The sequence below is a fragment of the Chiloscyllium punctatum genome, chromosome 5 (assembly GCF_047496795.1).
Source record: "Chiloscyllium punctatum isolate Juve2018m chromosome 5, sChiPun1.3, whole genome shotgun sequence".
Taxonomy (NCBI): domain Eukaryota; kingdom Metazoa; phylum Chordata; class Chondrichthyes; order Orectolobiformes; family Hemiscylliidae; genus Chiloscyllium; species Chiloscyllium punctatum.
In genome coordinates, this window is record NC_092743.1 from 60,644,636 (window position 1) to 60,667,602 (window position 22,967).

The 22,967-nt window shown below is 40.5% G+C and overlaps 1 protein-coding gene across 4 annotated transcripts in view; it reads left to right on the forward strand.

Moving 5' to 3' along the window:
* Positions 1-22,967, forward strand: part of trappc9 (trafficking protein particle complex subunit 9) — a 619,414-nt gene that overhangs the window by 586,880 nt on the left and 9,567 nt on the right. For all 4 annotated transcript variants that reach the window (XM_072570417.1, XM_072570415.1, XM_072570419.1 and 1 more), the window contains one exon: positions 20,835-21,058. In XM_072570417.1, the coding sequence (XP_072426518.1) occupies positions 20,835-21,058 (224 nt within the window). The remainder of the gene's footprint in view (positions 1-20,834; positions 21,059-22,967) is intronic.

A 22,967-nucleotide genomic window follows, 5' to 3' on the forward strand; every position in this document is an offset into this window, starting at 1 on the left:
TGCTATGCTTTTCCAGCACCACACGTTTTGACTCTGATCTCCAGCATCTGCAGTCCTCACTTCCTCCCATAATGGCATTTCTTTGAAAAAGAGCATGGGCATTATTCCTGATGCGCTGGCCAGAATTTATCTCCCAACCACTAAGTGAAGCAGATTATGTTATCATTATCACATTGCTGTTTGTGGAACCTTGGTGTGCATCTTGTTGTTGCTACATTGCGGCAGTAAATGCACTTCAAAAGTGCTTCATGACTGTAAAACATTTTGTTACATCTTTCTGGTTGTGAAAGATACTTTAGTTTTTTTTAACATGGACACTTCTAAAATTATGTGGTCAAAATTTATAATAAAATCTAATGTCTGTTATTTCAATATGAGCTAGCTCTTTAAATTGTCATGAAAAACCTGTGAACAGATGGTTTGTAAACACACGCTGCATTAAAATGGCATTCAACCAAATATCTTGGGTAATATATTAAAAGATTTTCAATCACATTAAAGCACAAGGTGTTAGCCATTGCTCAGTGGTAACACTCACTTATGCAGTTACAAATCTCAATCTAAAGGTTTGAATGTCTAGTTTGATGCTACAGTGCAATATTAGGTTAGAGTAACACTGTCAGAAGTGCTGACATTTGGTTGATATGTGAGACCAAAGTTCACTCTACCTTTCTGCTTGAGAAACCCAGCAGGTTTGGCAGCATCTATAGAATCATAGAATCCCCGCAGTTCACATATAGGCCATTTAGCCCATCAAGTCTGCACCAATCCTCCAAAGAGCATCCCACCTAGACCCACCCCATCCTGATAACTGCGTGTTTACCATGGCTAATTCATGGCTAGCTTGTACATCCTGGACACTGTAGGGTGATGTAACATGGCCAATCCACCCAATCTATACATCTTTATGATTGTGGGAGGAAACCAGGGCACCTACAGCAGATACGCCACAGACACACGGAGAATATGCGAATTACTCAACGACAATCAACTATGGGTAGGATCAAATCCAGGCCCCAATGCTAACCACTGTGTCACCATGCTGCCCTATCTGTGGAGAGAAAACCGAGTTAATGCTTCAAGTCCAGTCTGAAACTCTATTTTCTCTTTATAGGTGCTGCCAGAGCTGCTGAGTTTCTCCGAAAAATTCTGTTTTCATTTCTTTCAAATCTCAAGCATCTGAAGTGCTTTGTTTCATTTCTTTTGCCTCGTCACTGGATGTGAAATATTCCATGACACCACTGCATTGATCAATAGGTATCCATCATATAACAGCAGAAGAATAGATTACTGGTTGTTATCACATTGTTGGTCATGAGACCAGCAAATTATGTGCAATTTGGCTGTCATTTTTCAACATTCATTATTACATTTAACATCCTTCAAAAGTCTTTCATTGGCAATTAATCACATTGGGGTATGTATTGTTATTGAAGTTACTATTTTCTGCTATACTTGAAGAAGAAACTGTGCTGACTGGATGATCTTTACTTGCTTTTGGTACTCTAATAATACTCAACTCCAGGCAATTTGAAAACTGATAATAAAGGTGATAATGTTGAAAGACCGATGTAAAAAGAAGCAAATTTAAATAAAAACAAGGAATCCTGATATTTGCTGCCAATTGATAGCACCTGAAAGAGAAGAGACAGATCTATAGTTAGAGATCCTGCTGAACCTTTCATTTCATTAAATAGTTTGCATTTAAAATATTTTCTTGTCTTTTCTTTTCAAGACTGCTGTATAATTCTAGAATTTTGTTTTATTTCAGAATTCCCACCACTCCAAGTATGCATTTTATTTCCCCTTTTAAATGGTTTTCTGTGATGAATGTGTTGATCTCAACTACTATAATAGATGGGGGAATACATTGCTGCCTGTCTCCAAGCTATAGAGAATCAAGTCTATACATGGTTTCTACTCCTTATCACTGTTGTCAGTCACCGCTGAAAGCTGAATCTGCAGAATGTATTATCACAGTTGAATAGCTTACTGAAACATACATGAAGAATACAGTAAAAGGTACTGAACAACTGCTAGCATTTGTCTAATTGTACCAGAATTTGAGGAACCAAATCAGTTTATTATGCACAGGATGTGGGTATCTCTGGCGAGACCAGCATTTATTGCCCATCCTTAATTGCCCAGACTTGAGAGTCAACCACATTGCTATGTGTCTGGAGTCACATATAGGCCAGACCAAGAAAGGATGGCAGTATCATTCCTGAAAGAACATTAATGAACCGGATGGGTTTTTCCCAACAATTAGCAGCAGTTCAGTGGTCATCATTACACTGTTAATTTCAGACTTTTATTATGGAATCATAGAATCTCTGCATGGGAGCAGGCCATTCAGTCGATTGAGTCCACACCACCACTCTGAAGAGCATCCCACCCAGACTGAGCCCTGCATTTCTCATGGCCAATCCATCTAGCCTGTACATCTTTGTAAGGTGGGAGGAAATGGAGCGCCCGGAGGAAACATGGGGAAAATGTGCAAAATCCACACGGTCACCCAAGGGTGAAATCAAACCCAGGTCCCTGGTGCTATGAGGCAATAGTGCTAACTGCTGAACTACCATGTTGCCCTTTTGAATTTAAATTCCACCATCTGCCGTGGTGGGATTTTGAATCCTGGTCCCCAGAACAATATGTGGATCTCTAAATTAATAGTCGAGTGACAACACATTAGACCATCACCACCTCTGATTGTGTTGAGTTTGCTTTTCTTGTACTAAAAATATCCTTTATATTAGAAAACAAAATTGCCGTTGTTTTTAATCAGGCTGAAAATTAATCCTTTTGTTTGAGAATATGTATATGTAATATCAATAGATTAATATTTGCTAAGATAAGAACATGCTAAAAGCTGTGTAGTATTGTTATTGATTTTTCTATTCACCATAATTTTGACACAAGTTTTTTTTTGGAATTTAGTTATCTTTAAAGAGTAGGTATAACTTTACCAGATAAGTGTACTTTCAAATAGCAAAGATATCGTCTGCATGCTTAAACTCAACTCACAGCATGAGAAGCCAAGCAAGCACTGTAGTCCCAGGCTATTCAGTTTTGAAAATTTATTGCAATATATATTTTTGGACAAAAGTGGTTGAGTTTCTGTATTAATGTTCTACAGTATGTTTTTATTATTTCTGACCAGTATAACTTGGTAAGGGATGGATCATAATTGTCTTCCTTGTCGTCAGTTTTTCATGAATAATTCTGAGTTGAATGATTGAACACGATAGATTTAGTTTCTGTTCCTTTTTTTTTATTCTGCAAGCAGGAGCCAGTCTTTGCTGTGAAGGAATAATGTCAGACATGTAGCAAAACAAATCGTGACTGCTTTCACAGAAAATTCCTCAATTAGATATCTATCTCTATTAACCTAATATGTGATTTTCAAAATTATATTTCACCTACTCACATGAGTGCAATTTGTCAGTTGTGAATATACATTCTCAGAGTAGCCATGCTAAGATTTTTTTTAATGCATATGCTGAAACTCTTGCCAATCTGTCTGGAAATATTCACACATGGTCAATTGCTTGTAACCCACATTTGAATTTGAATGCACTTTGCAACATAAGATATTTTATTTAAAAAAAACATTTAACAGTTTTCACATTTCTGCTAACTGGTATATTTATAAACTGAGAATTCAGAATTAATACAAGGTTATTTTAGCTCTTTAAGTGATGAGACACATTTTGAGGGAGGGGGAAACTGTGAAACAGCGTTAATATCACCTGAACTATGAAGACACCTGTGTTTTCACTGATAGGAAGAAAGGTCAGTGAAGTCAGTGATTAAGTTTGTGAAGTAGAAAAGAAATTGAAGAAAACAAGCCAAAATGGAATCAAATTCATGATAATAGGACAATCAAATGTGAAAATATTTTGAGAGGTCAAAATCAGTGGCAGTGGTAATTAAAATTGTGTAGGATTGTATTTGTAGAATATCTTGTAGATTTAAATTTTTTTAATTCATTCTTTAGATTTGAGTGTTTGTTGGTAAAGTAGCTTTTTTATTATCCCTGTTTGTTTGTCTGTTTGCCTGGAAATGAGACGTATCAAAGCTTATTGGGGAGTTTTGACTGGGTTAGAAGGAACTGATTATAGTTTGAAGAAGATGCAAATGTGGATCCTGGAATTTTTGAAGGATCCATTTATAATGGGATGTTGGATGATGGGACCAATTTTGTTTCAGCAAGTTGTGATTTGTTTTGGAATGTTGTAAATGCCTTCACTGCTTAGGTAGAATTTATCACAACTTTCAAAATATGAGCAGAGTTTTTATAACAGAATATTCAATGTGGATTACCCTCAAACATCAGTGAGATGTTCTTAATGAAAAAGAAATATTTTTCTTGCCTTGCAATTACAGGGCAAGGACCTCATTCAGTTAGTTGTCTGGGAGACTTGGGTGTTGATCAAATTAATACCAATACTCTGGTGTTCATTCCTCATTTAAGCTGAAGCAGACTCAGACTTGTAATAAACAAATCATGGCATTTTGCAGGGGTTCAGCAAATAATCAGCAAAGACTTGTCTAACTGTAAAAATTTCAAGTTAACATGGCCTGGCAATGAAATGCACTCTACTAAGTGAATTAAATACTGTTGTCCTTGGACAAAGTGTCGGTAAGTTGCCACTTTGATTTACTACAGTCCATGCGGTGTGAATCTCCCCATAGTGCTTTTTGAAAGGGGATTTCAGAACTCTGGCCCAGGAACAGTAAGTGAATAGTGTAACAGTTCCATATCATGATATTATTGGAAGGAATCTTGCAGACAGTGGTGTTCCTTTGCATCTAGTGCCTGTACTATGATTGGGTTCAGGAAAGTGGCTGGTAAGCATCATAGTAATCTTTTGTTGTAGATTCAAAAGTTACCTGTTTATTTAAGCATAATATACACTAAGTTACAGATCAAAATTTCACTTCAGCTACATGGCTGCTAGAGAAAATTGTCTTAAATAGATGTGATCTTAAATCACTTCCCAATGTTGATATAAATGATCTTATTTACATTTTCACATTAATCCTTTATATTCTATTTCCCCATCCAAAGTCTCCAACTGCATCTGTGATTCTCATAATTGTGGAAGTTTCACTAGTCTGTCTAACTGTATTCACAGTTCTCTGAGGAGACTGATAATTCAAAATGTCCATACATTCTCTTGAACTTTGGGCAGAATAATCAGTTGATACTAGTTCACCATTCAGGCTACCTTCCCAGTCCTGATGAACTTGTCAACTATATAGATGTTCGCCAGTGCACTTCTGTTTTTTTCACACATTCCTGTTTCTGTCCCTACAAGATAAGATTGCAGATGTAACATTTTTTCAAGAACTTGGCCTTGTTGGTTTTGATCATGAATCTACATGAACTCTACAGCTTTGGAGGTCTGGTAGTATTCTATCATTGTAATGACAGTAAAAGCTATCTTGGTTGCATATTCACATTAATGCCTTACACTACACTGCCCTTATTCAACCAGGCAGTACATATCATGAACTTAGAATATGCTGTTGGGTTAATCACAAGTATCCACATCACATGAACAAGAGTAATTGAAAAAGGCAGTTCATCACTATCTTCTTGAGGGTAATTGGAGACAGACATTAAATGCTGGCCTTATCAATGGCACCTACCTCATAATATTTTTAAACAAAATAATGCTTCATTTTTTGTGAACCAGAAATAATCTTGGTGCATGTCAGATTCATATTCTCTGAGCATTTTTAATGAAAAAAAACCTGGCACAAGCAGCTGTTTTGAGCTAGTCACTCCCTGTGTGCCAAATAACAGCATCAAGTGAGTGCCTTGTTTACACAAAGCAGGTGATTCCTTTTTCAGATTATTATGAATCAAAGCTAAAGATTGACACTAATCATGAATATTCAAAATTACCTATCTGTATTTGCTTCTCCTTGGTTGTGTCAGTTTATTTTGAATATAGCTTTCAGAATTTTCCTTTCAAGTTACTTAAAGGGGAGAAGGGTAAAGAAACAAGGTAAACTACATATTGGCTGATTACAAGCATATTAACTGACATCTGCTTAGAATGTACTTCTCATCTTTTTCTAAATTGCTGAGATGTAATATTTCTCTGTACAGTCAAGTCATTAATGCTTTTCATTAATTCTGGTTCATTACATTTCTGTCCTAAACAGGTGAAACTAAGCCTTGAGTGTGGCTTTATTTCTGGTATTGTGTACACAAGCAGTACGCTGCAGTGCAGTAACATGTTTATTTAAGGATCGGTTATATAAAAATCAAAACTGACCATAGGGAGGGAAGGTTTCAATGGCAGTTGAAGTGTAATCAATATGAACAACATATAACAAACCCTCACTTTTATTTCAGGTTTTCAAACACCAGGATTTATAATCTGTGACTTACCTTTATTTCTGTGGATAAACACATAGATTTAATCCCTTTACAAAATATAAGGACTTTATGATGGTAACTTGTTGGGTTTACTTTATTCTTTCATGTGATATGGGCATTGCTAGGAAGGCCATTGTTCCCTTGAACAGATGGTTTACTAGGCCATTTTAGAGGGCAGTTAAGAGTCGGTTACATTGCTATGTGGCTGAAGTAAGCCAGGTAAGGACAAGAGGGTTATTTCCCTAAAAGACTTTAGTGAATCGTATGGGTTTTTTAAATGGCAATTGACAGTTTACCTTCTCTGAGACTAGCTTTCAATTCTATATTTATATTAATTGAATTCAAATTAATGCCCGTAAAGCATTAACCTGGCCCTCTGAATTTCTAGTCCAGTGACATCACGATTACACCACTGTGTTCATTTCTTGGGAGTAATCTCTCCATACAGAAAGTTAATTTGTTGTGAAATAATATATGAATAATAGTTTTCTGATTAGAATTTTTATAATTATTTATGAAAGTATTAAAACAGCATATATAACAATATAATTTTTTTTAAAATGTGGATGCACCATGGTTAAGGACCACAGCCACCAAAGCAAAGAGGAGGCAAATGGAATTGTAGAGGTTTTGCTTTCCTGAAATTTGTTATGCAATATAGTTAAAATATTTTATAACCTCTAATACTTTACATATTTAAAGTTATGTTGAAACTCTTTCGTACAATGTTTTTACTTTTTTAATGACTTAGTTTTCAAAGTATATGTTAAAGCCATGAACTTTAGCTTGAATATTTGTGACTGAGATACTTTCCACTTGTGTCACCTTTGGCTAAAGCTGGTGATTAATTTTCATTTGATGGAAACTATTTCAGATTTAATTCTTTTGGTGACCTCCTGTCAATTTTGAGCTTCAATTTTAAATCAGTTAGCAGTGAAATACCGAAAGAACTCTCAAGTATTTATGTATTGACTATTCATGTTTCAACGTCCCTGATGTCTGAATGGAAAGTCCACTTTCACCGTGTCAACTGTGAATATTCCGTACTGAGGGAATAAAAAGATATCCAACTGAACATCGTAGGATGTGAGATTAATGTTGTTTTGCAGTCCCCAGAGTTTAATATAGAAGTATTTATTGGATGTGGAAGGGGATCTGCCTCCCTGGAAATGCTGCTAGCAAAATGAAATCTATCTGATGTGGAGGGTTTTTCTGAAATAAGTTTTGAGTTTTATGTTGTCTAAGTAGACTCAACTTTCTGCTGTGTGAATCACAAGCAGCAAGTTTTCAATACTCCGGATGACCAAGAGTGTTAGAGGTGTATGAAGTGTTTGTAAAGTTATGTCAATGCTGACACTGACTTTATAAACATTTTACACATTGTCAAACACCCTTGGTCACCTGCAGAAGCATATTATCTGACACTCCACTTGCACCAGTCGTATGATCTTTTGATTCTTGATGAAGGGCTTTTGCCCGTAATGTCTCTTTTTTTTCCCCCTGTTCCTTGGATGCTGCCTGACCTGCTGTGCTTCTCCAGCACCACTCTAATCTTGATTCTGATCTCCAGCATCTGTAGTACCCACTTCCGTCCAGTTGATCTTTTGATCTCTCTACCCTTGATCTATCTGCCCATAAATTCTGTATGTGTACCCTACTCTCTCACTGCACTTAATGAAGGGGCTGCGCTCCAAAAGCTGCTGTGATTTCAAATAAACCTGTGGACGATAACCTGGTGGTGTGACTTCTGACTTTGTCCAGGCTCATCTTGTGAAACCACCTCTCCATCCTCTCTAGTGCAATCACAGCCTTCCGATAATATGCTGACTAGAACTGTACCCAGTACTCCAGTTGTGACCTAACCAGTATTTTATACAGTTTTAACATAGCCTCCCCGATCTCAAATTCTATGCTGAGGCTAATATAGGCAAATATTTCAAATGCCTGCTTAACCCCCTTATTTCTCAACTTTTCTGTCTTCAGGTCTGATCTTCTGTACTTTCCAGTATAGTGTACCATTCATAGTGTAATCCCTTGTTGTGTTAGCCCTCTCAAATTGTAATACCTCATACTTTTTAGGTTAAGTTCCATTTCCCACAGATCTGCCCATCTGACCAGTCTGCTGAGATCCTCCTGCAGTTTAAACCTACCCTTGTCAACCATTTATCACCCTGCCAATTTTTGTGTTGTCCATGAACATAATGATCAGCCCTCCTGTGTTTGAGTCTAACTCATTACTGTCACCATAAATAGCAAGGATGCAGTACAAGCCCTGCAGAACCCTGGTGTAAACCGAATTCTAGTCATAGAAATCTTCCTGTGCCATCACCCTCTGCTTCCTGCCTTTCAGCTAATTTTGGATCTGATTTGTCACTTTGCCTTGAATACATGGGCTCTTATTTTCTTAACCAGTCTGTCATGAGGACTCTTATCAAAAGCCTTGTTAGACACATCAAATGCATTACCTTGATCACTACTCCTGGTTGCCTTTTTTTTTCTCTAATTTCTCCAGCTGCTGAATGGACCTCTGAGGTCTTCTGTTCCTAGGCTCTCCCACAAGGGGAAACAACCTGTCTGCAATTGCCTATCAAGTCCTCAAAGAATCGTACTTATCTCCATTCAGTCACCTCTCATTCTTCTTTATTCTAATAAGTAGAGGTCGAACCGACTTAAGCTTTCCTCATTAGGCATACCTTCATACCTGATATCAGCCTAATGAGCCTTTTCTGGACTACATCCAAATGCAGTATATCCTTCTTAGATAAAGGACCAAAACTGTTCAGTGTTCTAGCTACGATTTGATTGATGCCTTGTACAGTTTTATCAAATCCTGCCTCCTTTTATATTCCATTCCCTTTAAAATAAAGGCCAACATTACATTTGCCTTCCCAACTAGCCACTGAATTTTGATGCTAGTTTTTCATGTTTTATGGTCAAGGACTTGCAAATTCTTCTGTTTCGTAGCTTTGTGTAGTCTTTCACAATTTAAATAATGTTCAGCTCCTTGACATAGGACATAACCTCACATTTCTGCACATTATATTTGACCTGCCAAGTTTTTGCCCACTTGCTTAATCTGCCTATATTCCTCTGCAGATTCTTTGTGTCAATCTCAGTACTTGCCTTCCCAGATATTTTTGAGTCGTCTGCAGACTTTGTTATAATACATTCATTTTCCTCATCCAAGTTATTAAGATATATTGTAAATAATTGTGACCCATTCACTATCCCTGTGGCACTCCACTACTTGTCATCGTGAAAATGCTCCCTTTATCCCAACTGTGTCTGCCTTCTGTTTGTTGGCCAGTCCTCTTTCCATGCTAATATACTAGCTCCAATATCAAGATCTTTTAGCTTATTAATTAGCCCAATGTGTGGTACCTTTTCAAATGCTTTCTGAAAATCCAAATATATTCTATTCACTGCTTCTCTTTGTGCTACTTGTGTCAGTTAGCTGTCACAAGTTGGGTCCTCAGAATGGCATAAATACTTGAAAATAAATTTCAAACACATTTTTTTTCTCAGGACAAAGTCATTTCATGCAGCCCTGGTAACTTCTTGGTCTTTGTTATATCACAAACACTTAATAATAAATTTTCAACTTAGTGGTAAATCAAAGATGGCAACTAACATGATTTTCAAAACATTTTGAGCAGTATCATGGTTTGTATTTTCCTTTTCATTTGTTAGCTGTTTACTTCCTTTATTATTTTGTAGTTTACTGAAATTATTGAATAAACAGATTGAAACCAAATCTAATATGTGGATAACTCCACAATTGCACCCTTGAATTACTTCCCCAATCCCATCCACTCATCCAACTAAACTCCTTCATCTTACCGACTACCTCCCAGATTTGATCATCCCACTAACCGAATGACCAGAGTACACCTCCAGCTGCACTCCACTAACCCAAACTAACTCCCACCCTAATCGTCTACCACTTCATCCTCCCCAGCCACCCTACCCACTCATCCATCTCCCTACTTCACACATCTTGCCATTTCACTCACACCCAGTCATTGAATCACCCAATTATTCAACGATTCAATAATTTGCAGACTGAATCTTTAAACTTAAAATATGGAGGCTAGTGTCATAAAAGGGGGCATGTTTACTCCTCTGCAAATGGGTTCTTCAAGATGCACCACTGCATATTCCTTACGTAGCAGTAGAAATCTGCAGCACTATCTGGTTGAAGGAAAGACAAGTGCAATGAGAAACTGCTTTTTATTGTCACTGCTCGGAAGATTCAGGTTATAGTCTTCTATAATATAGGCTTTGGTCTGAGTCTTGCCATAGGTTCTGACCGATCTCCAACACATTGGCAGACAAATGGTGTCAAGTCATTTCGTTGGTTAACTGGAGATTTCATTACTTGGCCATTAAAGCAATAGTACTTCATTTCAAAAGACAGTGAATCTTGCAGATAGCAGTCTTCTCTTTTTTTAAAAAAAAAGCAGTGAGTTCCAGTTTTCCAAAACAATGATAAGCAACCCTATCACTCTTATCTTCTAACCTGTCATATGCTAGTCCTCTGGTTATTTTCTGTACCCATTCATGACAATTTAACAAAGGCAAAATACTACGGCTGCTAGAAATCTGAAATAAACACAAAGAATTTGGAGAAGTTCAGCAGTCACGTCAGCCTCTGTGGAATTTTGAGTCAGGTCTGTCTCTTCTTCAGAACAGAAGAAGAGGACTGAAGAAGAATAATGTACAATTTGAAACCTTCTCTCCACATATGCTGCAAGGCCTGCTGAGTTTTTCAGCATTCTCTATGTTTGTGACAGTACAGTGATCTCTTAATCTGGATCCTCAACTCTTTGATGTTCACTACTTTTAGCTTTGCTAGTTTACAAAATGGTAAAAATCAACAAGGATGCCTGCCTTGAAGAAGTTTTCCTCCTCTCTCTACAAGAATCTCAGGGAGTCCCTCTCCCACTACAACTCCCAGGTCATTTCCTCTGCTCTGAAGCTCTTCAACCATGTCGTGAAACAAACTCGGTACCACAGCCACATTTGCTTCCTCAGTGCATGCCTCCGTAACCAACTGATCCCACACGGACTCCAGACAACTCCAGCAGAGTTCAGACCCGAACAGGACAAACAGTACAGACTACAGATTCAAAAACACCAGCAATAGTTCTCCTTCAAGATCCTCCGCTCCACGCTTGCAGCAATGCGCCGGCACCTAACCTCACTCCAGCCAGCCCTGCCTCAGCTGAGAGCCACACTCTCTCAGAATTGCAAAGGACCCGCTCTGTACTACATCCTCAGGAGAATTCATACTCTCAACAAACAGTATTTCAATTCCATCTCAAACATCAAAAACTGTAAGTACAACAAACTTTTATCCACCCACTTCCATAACCAGCGCTCCTCAAGCATTCCAGAAGATTCCCCTGGCCTCGGAAACGCCATTAGCCATGCAGCTGATGCAGCTACCCACCCCCACGCTGAGTGATGATGTCACTTCCGCCCCCATCATGGCCACTCCCACAGCCACTTCCGGCCCTCACATCATTGCTGATGCCACACGCTCAGTGACTTCCACCACCCCTACTGCCATGATCACCACCACTTCCGCCCCCACCAGCGCCACTCACCTGCATTCTGCTGACACGCCCCCCACAGACCCCACTGTCACTATCCCCACCCCCCAGAACACCGAGGGCAACATTACCCCAGCTCATGCCTCCACCCCCATTCCCCCCCACCATCACACCCACTCCAGTTACAGGTTCGGCCCCACTCCCAGCTCCACACCCACACCAGATCCCAGCTCCCGGCCCTGCCGAGTTTTCACCATCCCCCCAGACCTCCCCCTCACTGAGGACGAACGATCAGTCCTCAGCAAAGGACTCACCTTCATCCCCCTCCGTCCACGCATCAATGAATTTAATACACGACGTGACATCGAACAATTCTTCCATCGCCTCCGCCTCCGAGCTTGCTTTCACAATCAGGACTCCCGCCCACCTTCCGAGGACCCCTTCGCCCACCTCCAACACACTGCATCCACCTGGACACCCCGCACTGGCCTATTACCTGCCCTCGACCTCTTCATTTCCAACTGCCGCCGGGACATTAACCGCCTCAACCTGTCGACCCCCCTCCCCCATTCCAACCTCTCACCCTCACAACGCGCCGCCCTCCAATCCCTTTGCTCTAATCCCAACCTCACCATTAAGCCAGCGGATAAAGGGGGCGCAGTGGTAGTCTGGCGCACTGACCTCTACACCGCTGAAGCCAAACGCCAACTCGAGGACACCTCTTCCTACTGCTCCCTTGACCATGACCCCACCCCCCATCACCAAACCATCATCTCCCAGACCATACAGAACCTCATCACCTCAGGAGATCTCCCACCCACAGCTTCCAACGTCATAGTCAGGGAACCCCGCACTGCCCGGTTCTACCTCCTTCCCAAGATCCACAAGCCTGACCACCCTGGCTGACCCATTGTCTCAGCATGCTCCTGCCCCACTGAACTCATCTCTACCTACCTTGACACTGTCCTATCCCCCCTAGTCCAGGAACTCCCCACATATGTTCGAGACACCACCCACGCCCTCCACCTCCTCCAAGACTTCCATTTCCCCGGCCCCCAATGCCTCATCTTCACCATGGATATCCAATCCCTCTACACCTCCATCCGCCATGACCAGGGCCTCCAAGCCCTCTGTTTTTTCCTCTCCAGATGTCCCCAACAGTACCCTTCCACTGACACTCTCATTCGTTTGGCTGAACTGGTCCTCACCCTTAACAATTTCTCCTTTGAATCCTCCCACTTCCTCCAGACCAAAGGCGTAGCCATGGGCACACGTATGGGCCCCAGCTATGCCTGTCTCTTTGTTGGCTATGTAGAACAGTTGATCTTCCGTAATTACACCGGCACCACTCCCCAGCTCTTCCTCCGCTAGATTGATGACTGCATTGGCGCCACCTCGTGCTCCCGCGAGGAGGTTGAGCAATTCATCAACTTCACCAACACATTCCACCCTGACCTTAAATTTACCTGGACCATCTCTGACACCTCGCTCCCCTTCCTGGACCTCTCCATCTCCATTAGTGATGACCGACTTGACACTGACATTTTTTACAAACCCACCGACTCCCACAGCTACCTGGATTACACCTCTTCCCACCCTATCTCTTGCAAAAATGCCATCCCGTATTCCCAATTTCTCTGCCTCCGCTGTATCTGCTCCCAGGAGGACCAATTCCACCATAGAACACACCAGATGGCCTCCTTTTTTAGAGACCGCAATTTCCCTTCCCACGTGGTTAAAGATGCCCTCCAACGCATCTCGTCCACATCCCGCACCTCTGCCCTCAGACCCCACCCCTCCAACCGTAACATGCTCCTGGTGCTCACCTTCCACCCTACAAACCTTCGCATCAACCAAATCATCCGCCGACATTTCCGCCACCTCCAAAAAGACCCCACCACCAGGGATATATTTCCCTCCCCACCCCTTTCCGCCTTCCGCAAAGACCGTTCCCTCCGTGACTACCTGGTCAGGTCCACACCCCCCTACGACCCACCCTCCCATTCTGGCACTTTCCCCTGCCACCGCAGGAACTGTAAAACCTGTGCCCACACCTCCTCCCTCACCTCTATCCAAGGCCCGAAAGGAGCCTTCCACATTCATCAAAGTTTTACCTGCACATCCACTAATATCATTTATTGTATCTGTTGCTCCCGATGTGGTCTCCTCTATATTGGGGAGACTGGGCGCCTCCTAGCAGAGCACTTTAGGGAACATCTCCGAGACACCCGCACCAATCAACCAAACCGCCCCGTGACCCAACATTTCAACTCCCCCTCCCACTCTGCCGAGGACATGGAGGTCCTGGGCCTCCTTCACCGCCGCTCCCTCACCACCAGACGCCTGGAGGAAGAACGCCTCATCTTCTGCCTCGGAACACTTCAACCCCAGGGCATCAATGTGGACTTCAACAGCTTCCTCATTTCCCCTTTCCCCACCTCATCCTAGTTTCAAACTTCCAGCTCAGCACTGTCTCCTTGACTTGTCCGGACTTGTCCGACCTGCCTATCTCCTTTTCCACCTATCCACTCCACCCTCTCCTCCTTGACCTATCACCTTCATCTCCTCCCCCACTCACCCATTGTTCTCTGTGCTACTCTCTCCCCACCCCCACCCTCCTCTAGCTTATCTCTCCACGCTTCAGGCTCACTGCCTTTATCCCTGATGAAGGGCTTTTGCCCGAAACGTCGATTTTGCTGCTCGTTGGATGCTGCCTGAACTGCTGTGCTCTTCCAGCACCACTAATCCAGTATTTAGTTTACAAAATGCCCTGTTCTATCCTTTTTCGATCCAAAACAGATTATGCTTAAATTGAAATCCATTTGCCACAGTTCTGCCTCTCATTGGTTTAACATTATCTTCGTAATTTTCCATCGGCATTACTTACAATATTTCCTGTCATTGTGTACTTTGGGCATGTGGATTTCTATCCTGTCATCTAATTTGTTGATCGTTACCGTGAATTTTTCAGGTCCCGACATACCCCATTACAGGACATTGTTAGTCACTGCCAATTAGAAGACCTGCCAATCAGTCCTGCTTTCTCTACTTCTCGGGCAATTTCCAAACTGGAAATTGTCAATAATTTGAGTTCAACTCCATGGCTTCAACTTTAGCTGACAAACTCTCTCAGAAGAGACTATCAAGTACCTCTGTAAGACCGTATCAATAATATCCATGAATAAAGCCCTGTCCATTAGAATTTGATCGATATGTCAGGCTCTTACGTTCAAAGTTTTGAAGCTGAACCAGGACTCTCTCCTTAATTTTAAAGTCCAGCAACTTACTAAATGACAGATGTTAAGCTAACTAGTCTAAATTTCTATCACCTGTCATCTTTCTTAAATAATGACTGCATTATTTTCAAATTCAAATAATCAGATCACAATTAGAGAGAACTTTTAAAGATTATCATGATAATGTTCTCACCCACTTCTTTTAAAAGCCTAGATTGCAAACCTTATGATCGTGATTTGCTACTCATACATGCCACAAATTTCTCCATTACTGCTATTTTTCTCTCAAGTCATTGTTTCAAGCAATATGGAAACAGACCCTTTCGCCCAACTCATCCTTGCCAACCAGATGTCCCAGACCTAACTGGTCTCATTTGTCTGCATTTGGTCCTTATCCCTCTAAACCTTTCCTATTCGTGTACGTGTGCGAATATCTTTTAAATGTCGTATTTGTACCCGCCTATACCACTTCCTGCAGCTGATTCTATATACAGAAAATTGTATGAAAACTGTATGAAAAAATTGTGACTTGGGTCCCCTTTAAATCTTTTCCCCTTTCACAATAAACCTATACCCTCTAGTTTTGGACTCCCCTCCCCTTGAAAAAAGACCTTGCCTATTAACCTTATCTATGCCCCTCATGATTTTATAAATCCCTCCTCCTCTGATGGCCCAAGGACAAAAGGTATGGGGGTAAGATGATTTATAGACATCCAGCTTAGCAATGCTGGAAATTACAATTATGGTCCCATACAGGGGTGTAATTTTAAATATTCAACATCTAAGCAATTTCTGTATTTACGAACAGGTGGTTTTATATATGTGTTCCAGCTCACGCACAAATTAATTTGTGGATGGAGTCAACAGCAACCCTATCACAATCTGAACGCTACTTCTACAAAAGTAGGGAGGATCTGCTTCAAATGTAGAGGGCACTGGTGATACCATCTGCATACACTATTATCTACTAATTTAGAAAAGCTTGCAAATGCATTGGGAGCAGTTCAGAGAATTTTTACTAGACTACTACCTGGAAAGGTTAGGTTGTTTTACCTGGAGAGATTGGACAGGCTAGGATTGTATCTGCTCAAGTTCAGAAGAGTAAGGAGCAATTTGAGTTAAACATATAAAAATCTAAGAGGCCTTGACAGGGTGCATGTGGAAAATATGTTTCCTCTTGTGGTATAATCCAAAAGTAGGCAGTCACTATTTCAAAATAAAGGGTCACCTTTAAGGTAGAGAAAGAGTAATTCCATCTCTCACAGGTCATGACTGTGGAAAAATAACAGGTATATTTTTGATCAGCAAGGGTTTGTAAGGTTATCAAAGGTAAGAGGAAATGTGGAGTAATTACATTAGCCATGATCTTCTTGAGTGCTGGAGCAGATTCCAGGGGCTCACTGGCATACTCTTTCTTTTAATTCATATGTTTAGTGTTAAAAGTAGTTCATTGTCTGCAAAGTGATTTAGGACATCCTGAGACAATGAGAATTAGTATGAAAATGTAAATCTGTTCTTTCTTGCAATAACTCAAAAATACAGCTATAATATTATCACTAATTATGTAAACATATGTTTACCAACTAAACATTAGTTTATTAAAAACTATTTTGTGCTTTTGAAGTAAAAGTTTACCCCAAATGTTCTGTTCACCATTGTTAAAGATTGAAGACAAAAATTGGAAAGCTTAGTATGATATATTCTGACTGAGGGTGAATTATTTGAAATATGTACTTTTCAAAATATATTCTGGTAAACACCTGCAATTATTAAAAAACTTGCTGTTAGTTATTGCAGTTGTTAACCTTTTACGCTGAATGTTAGCCTGTGGTAATGTTATTGTGATTGATGCTCATAAAATGAGAAACAAAGTCATTCTCTGGTATCCTTTCTTTCTCTCTCTCTCTAAACCAGCGTAAAGATAAACAGGTACTCCCAATTTACTTAAGCATAATTTGAAACTTAAAGCCTCTGCCGGGAGCTCTATGATTTTCTATATTGCAAGGCTGGTGACCTATCCAGCTGCTTCAAAGGGATTTCATGTCAAAAATGAAAAATTTGTTGCGATTGAAATTTTTTTTCATTCACTCATGGGAAGTGATGTCACTGGGTGGGCAAGCATTTATTGTCCAGTTCCGATTCCTTAGGACGATACTGGTGAGTTGCTTTCTTGAACCACTACAGTGAAAGTAGTGTAGGTGCACTCATAATTCTGTTAGCAGGGAGTTGTAGAATTTTGTCAGCAGCAATGAAGGAATGACCATTTAGTTCGAAGTTGGGTTAATGTGTATTTTGGAGGGGGACCTTGTAGTGATAGTCATAGAGATGTGTAGTGCGGGAAACAGACCTTTGGGTCCAACATGTCCATGCTGACCAGATATCCTAACCTAATCTAGTCCTATTTGCCAGTACTTGGCCCATATCACTCTAAACCCTTCCTATTCATATACCCGTCCAGTTGCCTTTTAAATGTTGTAATTGTACCAGCCTCCACCACTTCCTCTGGCAACTCATTCCATACATGCACCACCCTCTAGTGTGAAAGAGTTGCCCCTTAGGTCCTTTTTAAATTATTCCCTTCTCACCCTAAACCGTATGCCATCTAGTTCTGGACTCCCAGACCCTAGGGCAAAGACCTTGTCTGTTTACCGTATCCATGTGCCTAATAATTTTATAAACCTCTATAAGGTCACCCCTCAGCCTCCAATGTTCCAGGGAAAACAGTCCCAGCCGATTCAGCCTCTCCCTATAGCTCAAATCCTCCAACCCTAGCAATATCCTTTTCTGAACCCTTTCAAGTTTCACAACGTCCTTCTGACAGGAGGGAGAACAGAATTGCACACAGTGTTTCCATGTATTTTGTGACTAAGGTCACAGGTTTGGAAAGTCAAGGAACCTTAGTGAGCTACATACTTCCGCCTATATGCTAAGTGATCATGTGAGTGAATATGGACTCTGGTGGAAAGGGTGCCAGTCAAGCAGGCTGATTCATCCTGGATGCTGTTGAGGTTCTTGAGTGTTGTTCGAGCAGCATACATTCAGGCAAGTGGAGAGTATTCTATCACACTCCTGATTTATACTGTGTCAGTGGTGCACAGGAGATGAGTTGACTCGCCACAGTGTTCCTTGCCTTGACTTGCTCTTGTAGCCACAGTATTTATTTGGCTGGTCCAATTCAGTTCAGTTTCAGTTTTTATTTTTATTTTTGTTATTTTTGTATCTTGTGCTTCTTCTACATTATTCAGCATTGTTATTGACTGAAATATTTTGCAAGTGTAGTAGTTATGCAGAAAGTTTTTGAACTCTGAAATGAGAGCTTTGATCTCCAGGTAAATCATTGATTAATTACGCAAGTAAAAAAAAATAATTCCTTGCTTTCATGAGGACATGTATCTTCAATGCAAGTGGTGCTGATGCAAGGGTATACGATACACTTTAAATTTTGGCATCCAATGTAGAGTAACACCACGCACAAGTGCACGAGGGATTGCTTGGAGGGTAATGCTCTCTGTGCCTCAAAAATGTGCAGAAACAGCAACCCTAGAAAATCTTCTAATCAAGTACTACTGCATTGCAACTGCATCAGTTCATTTTATGGTCTTTCCATGATATCGCTGATCCTTAGTCTGAAGCAAAATTGTCTGTTTCACAGAGGGTGCTTGTCTGAGAAGATTTTCAGCTCTTTAATTCTGGCTAGGTTCAAAATGAGCTCTGAAAAGTGAATGAGACAGTTCATGTACCACTTCATGTACTACATCATCAGTGTCCCTAATTATTTAAAATTAATATAGATTATATTCCCTACAGTGTGGAAACAGGCCCTTCAGCCCAACAAGTCCACACCAACCCTTCCAAGAGTAACCCACCCCCTCTGACTAATGCATCTAACAACTATGGACAATTTAGCATGGCCAATTCACCTGACCTGCACCTCTTTGGAGTGTGGGAGGAAGCTGGAGTACCCAGAGGAAACTCACGCAGACGAGGGGAGATTATGCAAACTCCACACAAACAGTCACCCAAGTCTGGAATTGAACCTGGGACCCTAGCGCTGTGAGGCAGCAGTGCTAACCACTGAACCACCATTACTCTAGAAGACAATCTCGCTTTCTAAATATGTTGTAAATAATGCATCATTTCACTTACACCTCAGGCTTTTGTTTCATAGTGGTAACTTCGTAAGAAAGAATTTAGACAATTCGATACTGCAGATCATGTCTGGCAAAGAAAATATTCTCTAAGACATGATTGTGTATTAACTTCACAGCATTTACTGTTATTGAACGATCTCATGCAACTGTTGTCCAAGACAATCTGTCCAGTTCTCTGGACCCAATTTTCTTCATTCTGTGCTAATAATTAAATGCCTTTTTCAAACTTACAATGCCAGTTTTGTAGTTATACCTTTATTTGGCAGGATATTTCAATTATGATAAATTGATATTAAGTAGATATCTATGGTTGTAATTTTATTTCAATTGATAGAGTTGGCAGAGGGACATCATAATGCGTGGTAGTGTATTTGGTTTATTTAATAGAAAAGATTACATATCCATCCAATAAAACTGTGGTGTATTATGTTCATATATGCATAAGACATATAATTTATAATTTATCCCATCTTGTATAGGTGTACCTTTTGAACACAGTGTGGCAATGAATCATGTACCACTGTTCTAGTCTTTGGCAAGTTAGCTGATTTTATTTCTACAGATGCGACAGTTGGAGAGATGAAAAGTCAAGTTTCAGTCCCTGAGTGATCTTTGGGGACATAGAGAGTCATAGAGATGTACAGCATGGAAACAGACCCTTTGGTCCAACCCGTCCATGCCGAACAGATATCCCAACCCAATCTAGTCCCATCTGCTAGCACCCGGCCCATATCCCTCCAAACGCTTCCTATTCATATACCCATCCAAATGCCTTTTAAATGTTGCAATTGTACCAGCCTGCACCACTTCCTCTGGCAGCTCATTCCATACACATACCACCGTCTGTGTGAAAACGTTGCCTCTTAGGTCTCTTTTATATCTTTCTCCACTCACCTGAAACCTATGCCCTCTAGTTCTGGACTCCCTGACCGCAGGGAAAAGCCTTTGCCTATTTACCCTATCCATGCCCCTCATAAATTTTGTAAACCTCTATAATGTTACCCCTCAGCCTCCGATGCTTCAGGGAAAACAGCCCCAGCCTGTTCAGCCTCTCCCTATAGTTCAAATCCTCCAACCCTGGCAACATCATTGTAAATTTTTTCTGAACCCTTTCAAGTTTCACAACATCTTTCCAATAGGAGGGAGACCAGAATTGCATGCAATATTCCAATAGTGGCCTTACCAATGTCCTGTACAGCCACAACATGACCTCCCAACATGTACTCAATACTATGACCAATAAAGGAAAGCATACCAAACGCCGCCTTCACTATCCTACATCTGCCAACTATGTATATGCAGCGACAGGGAATCACATTTCACAGCAATCGGTACTCGAAGCTGGATCAGAAAAACAATTTCTCTACCTGTAAAACTGCATTCTAAATATGCTTTTAGAACAGAGGCAAGAAGGGAGAGGATTAGAATAGTAGTACAAACTCAAAAGTTGGTAAATACCTTTTTATAAACCTTGACCTTTGCTTTTCTCCTTTTATAGATGTTTTTGTAGCTGGGAAGCCCTGTGATTGTGATGTAGTGGTAGAGTGTCAGGCCGGTGACCCAACATCCCTGGAAGTGAAGCTGACCAATCAGAGCAAGGGAACTGTCGGCCCTTTTGCCCTCACTGTCATTCCATACCAGGACTATCAAAATGGGGTCCACAACAATGACCTTGGGAATGCTGTTACCTCTATTGGATCCAATACATTCTACATAGATGCAGTAAGTAGACCATCTCTAAATTATAATACACTGTCTGTTTTCTGTGTAGCTACCAGGAAGGGTGTGGTTTATGAATAATAATAACAACAACTTGTACTTGTTTGCATTCCAAGGCACTTTACAGCAGAATTATAAACACAATTATGGCACCGTGCCACATAAGGAGATAGATTGTCAGATGACTCAAAGCTTATTCAACAGGGTGATGTCTCAGAAATGGTTAGTAAATTTTAGAAAGTAATTCCTATTGTTGAGACAAGATACAGATGAACTTTATTGGACCAGGAAGCAAATGAGCATTGTAATTTTTATTCAATGTCAGATCTGACATTTAGAGGGGATAAATTTATCTTGAGCAAGCAGACAACTTGGATGATGGTAAATTAACTTCCCAGTTTACACTTACTGATGTTTTTATTGAAGACAAAACACAGGCAGGTTTGTAATGTGCTTCTGATCAGCTAGTGCCATTTATGTGTTGGCACACAAAGTGGATTTCATTTCCAAAATCTTTTACTATTTGACCAAAGATGATAGCTTCAAATAGTTATTTTCTATCCCAACTCATTATCAGACATAACATAGTACAAAGGTAAATTACTGATTTAAGAAAACAACATCTAAAATTGCCATTTTGTATAACTTTAAAAACTAATTGAAAATCTTATTGTAGGTTCCTGGAATGTTATATCACATCAGTTGAAGTCTTAAAATGGTTCTGAAATGTGGGATTAATTGGTTAGGTTTGAACTTTGATAATGGCCTAAAATTGACACTTAAAGCAAAATTCTCCACACTCTGTGATTGAATGAAATATTTAACTCTTACAAAGCATACAGAACAAATTTGAGAGATTGATACTAAGGATGAAAGTTGTCAATTATGTGGAAAGACTAAAGAAACTGGGGTTATTTTACTAAGAGTAGAAACAGTTGAGAAAATTATGATCTGGAATTCACTGCCTGAAATGGTTGCGGAATCAGACTGAATGATAACTATAAAGAAAGTTAGTTAAATACTTGAAGAGCAAAATATGCAGGGTTTACAGGAAAAACAGGAGAGAGAGTTTGTGGATGCCACTGTGTTTATGCCCATCTCTGGTTCTGAGTACTTATTGATGAGTTGCAGCCTTAAATTGCTGCAGTACATTGATGCATTGCTGTTCAACATAATGATCTACATCAACTTTTATGTAATCACTCTGTAATTTTGTTCTGTAATTGGCTTTTTTTGTGTAGAGATCAATGAATTTTTTTACACAGTAGACTAAGATATAGGAAAAGTTACTGTGTTAAAAGAAGCAATGTGGAAGATAACTTTGCGGATTTTAAAACAAGTTACTGGAACTTGTGGGGAAGATGTTGGACACATCGTGTGTGTAGCAGTGTCAGTCAGATGGTGTTCACCAAAGACAGTCTTTGAATTGATTTTTCAATTGACCTGTGGGTGTGGGCTCAGGACTGTTGAGCATAGCAACAACCACATGATTCAATCTTGGGCAAATGACTACAGCCCTGTATGTAGAAAATACAAGTATCTAGCCTGTTTCTCTCTCTCCTTCTTTCTCTCTTTCTTTCTCTCTTTCTTTCTCTCTCTCTCTCTCTCTCTCTCTCTCTCTCTCTCTCTTTCTCTTTCTGTCAGTCTGTCTGTCTCTCTCCCTCCCCCTCCCTCCCTCTCTCTCTCTCTCTTTTTCTCTCTCTCTCTCTCTCTCTTTCTCTCTCTCTCTCTCTCTCTCTTCCCCCCCCACCCTCTCTCTCTCTCTCTCTCTCTCTCTCTCTCTCTCTCTCTCTCTCTCTCTCACTCTTCCCCCACCCTCTCACCCTCTTTCTCCCCCACCTCTCTCTCCCCCCCACCCCAACTGACCCTCTGTCTTCCACACAACCCAACCGCCCCTCTTTCTCTCCCCCCA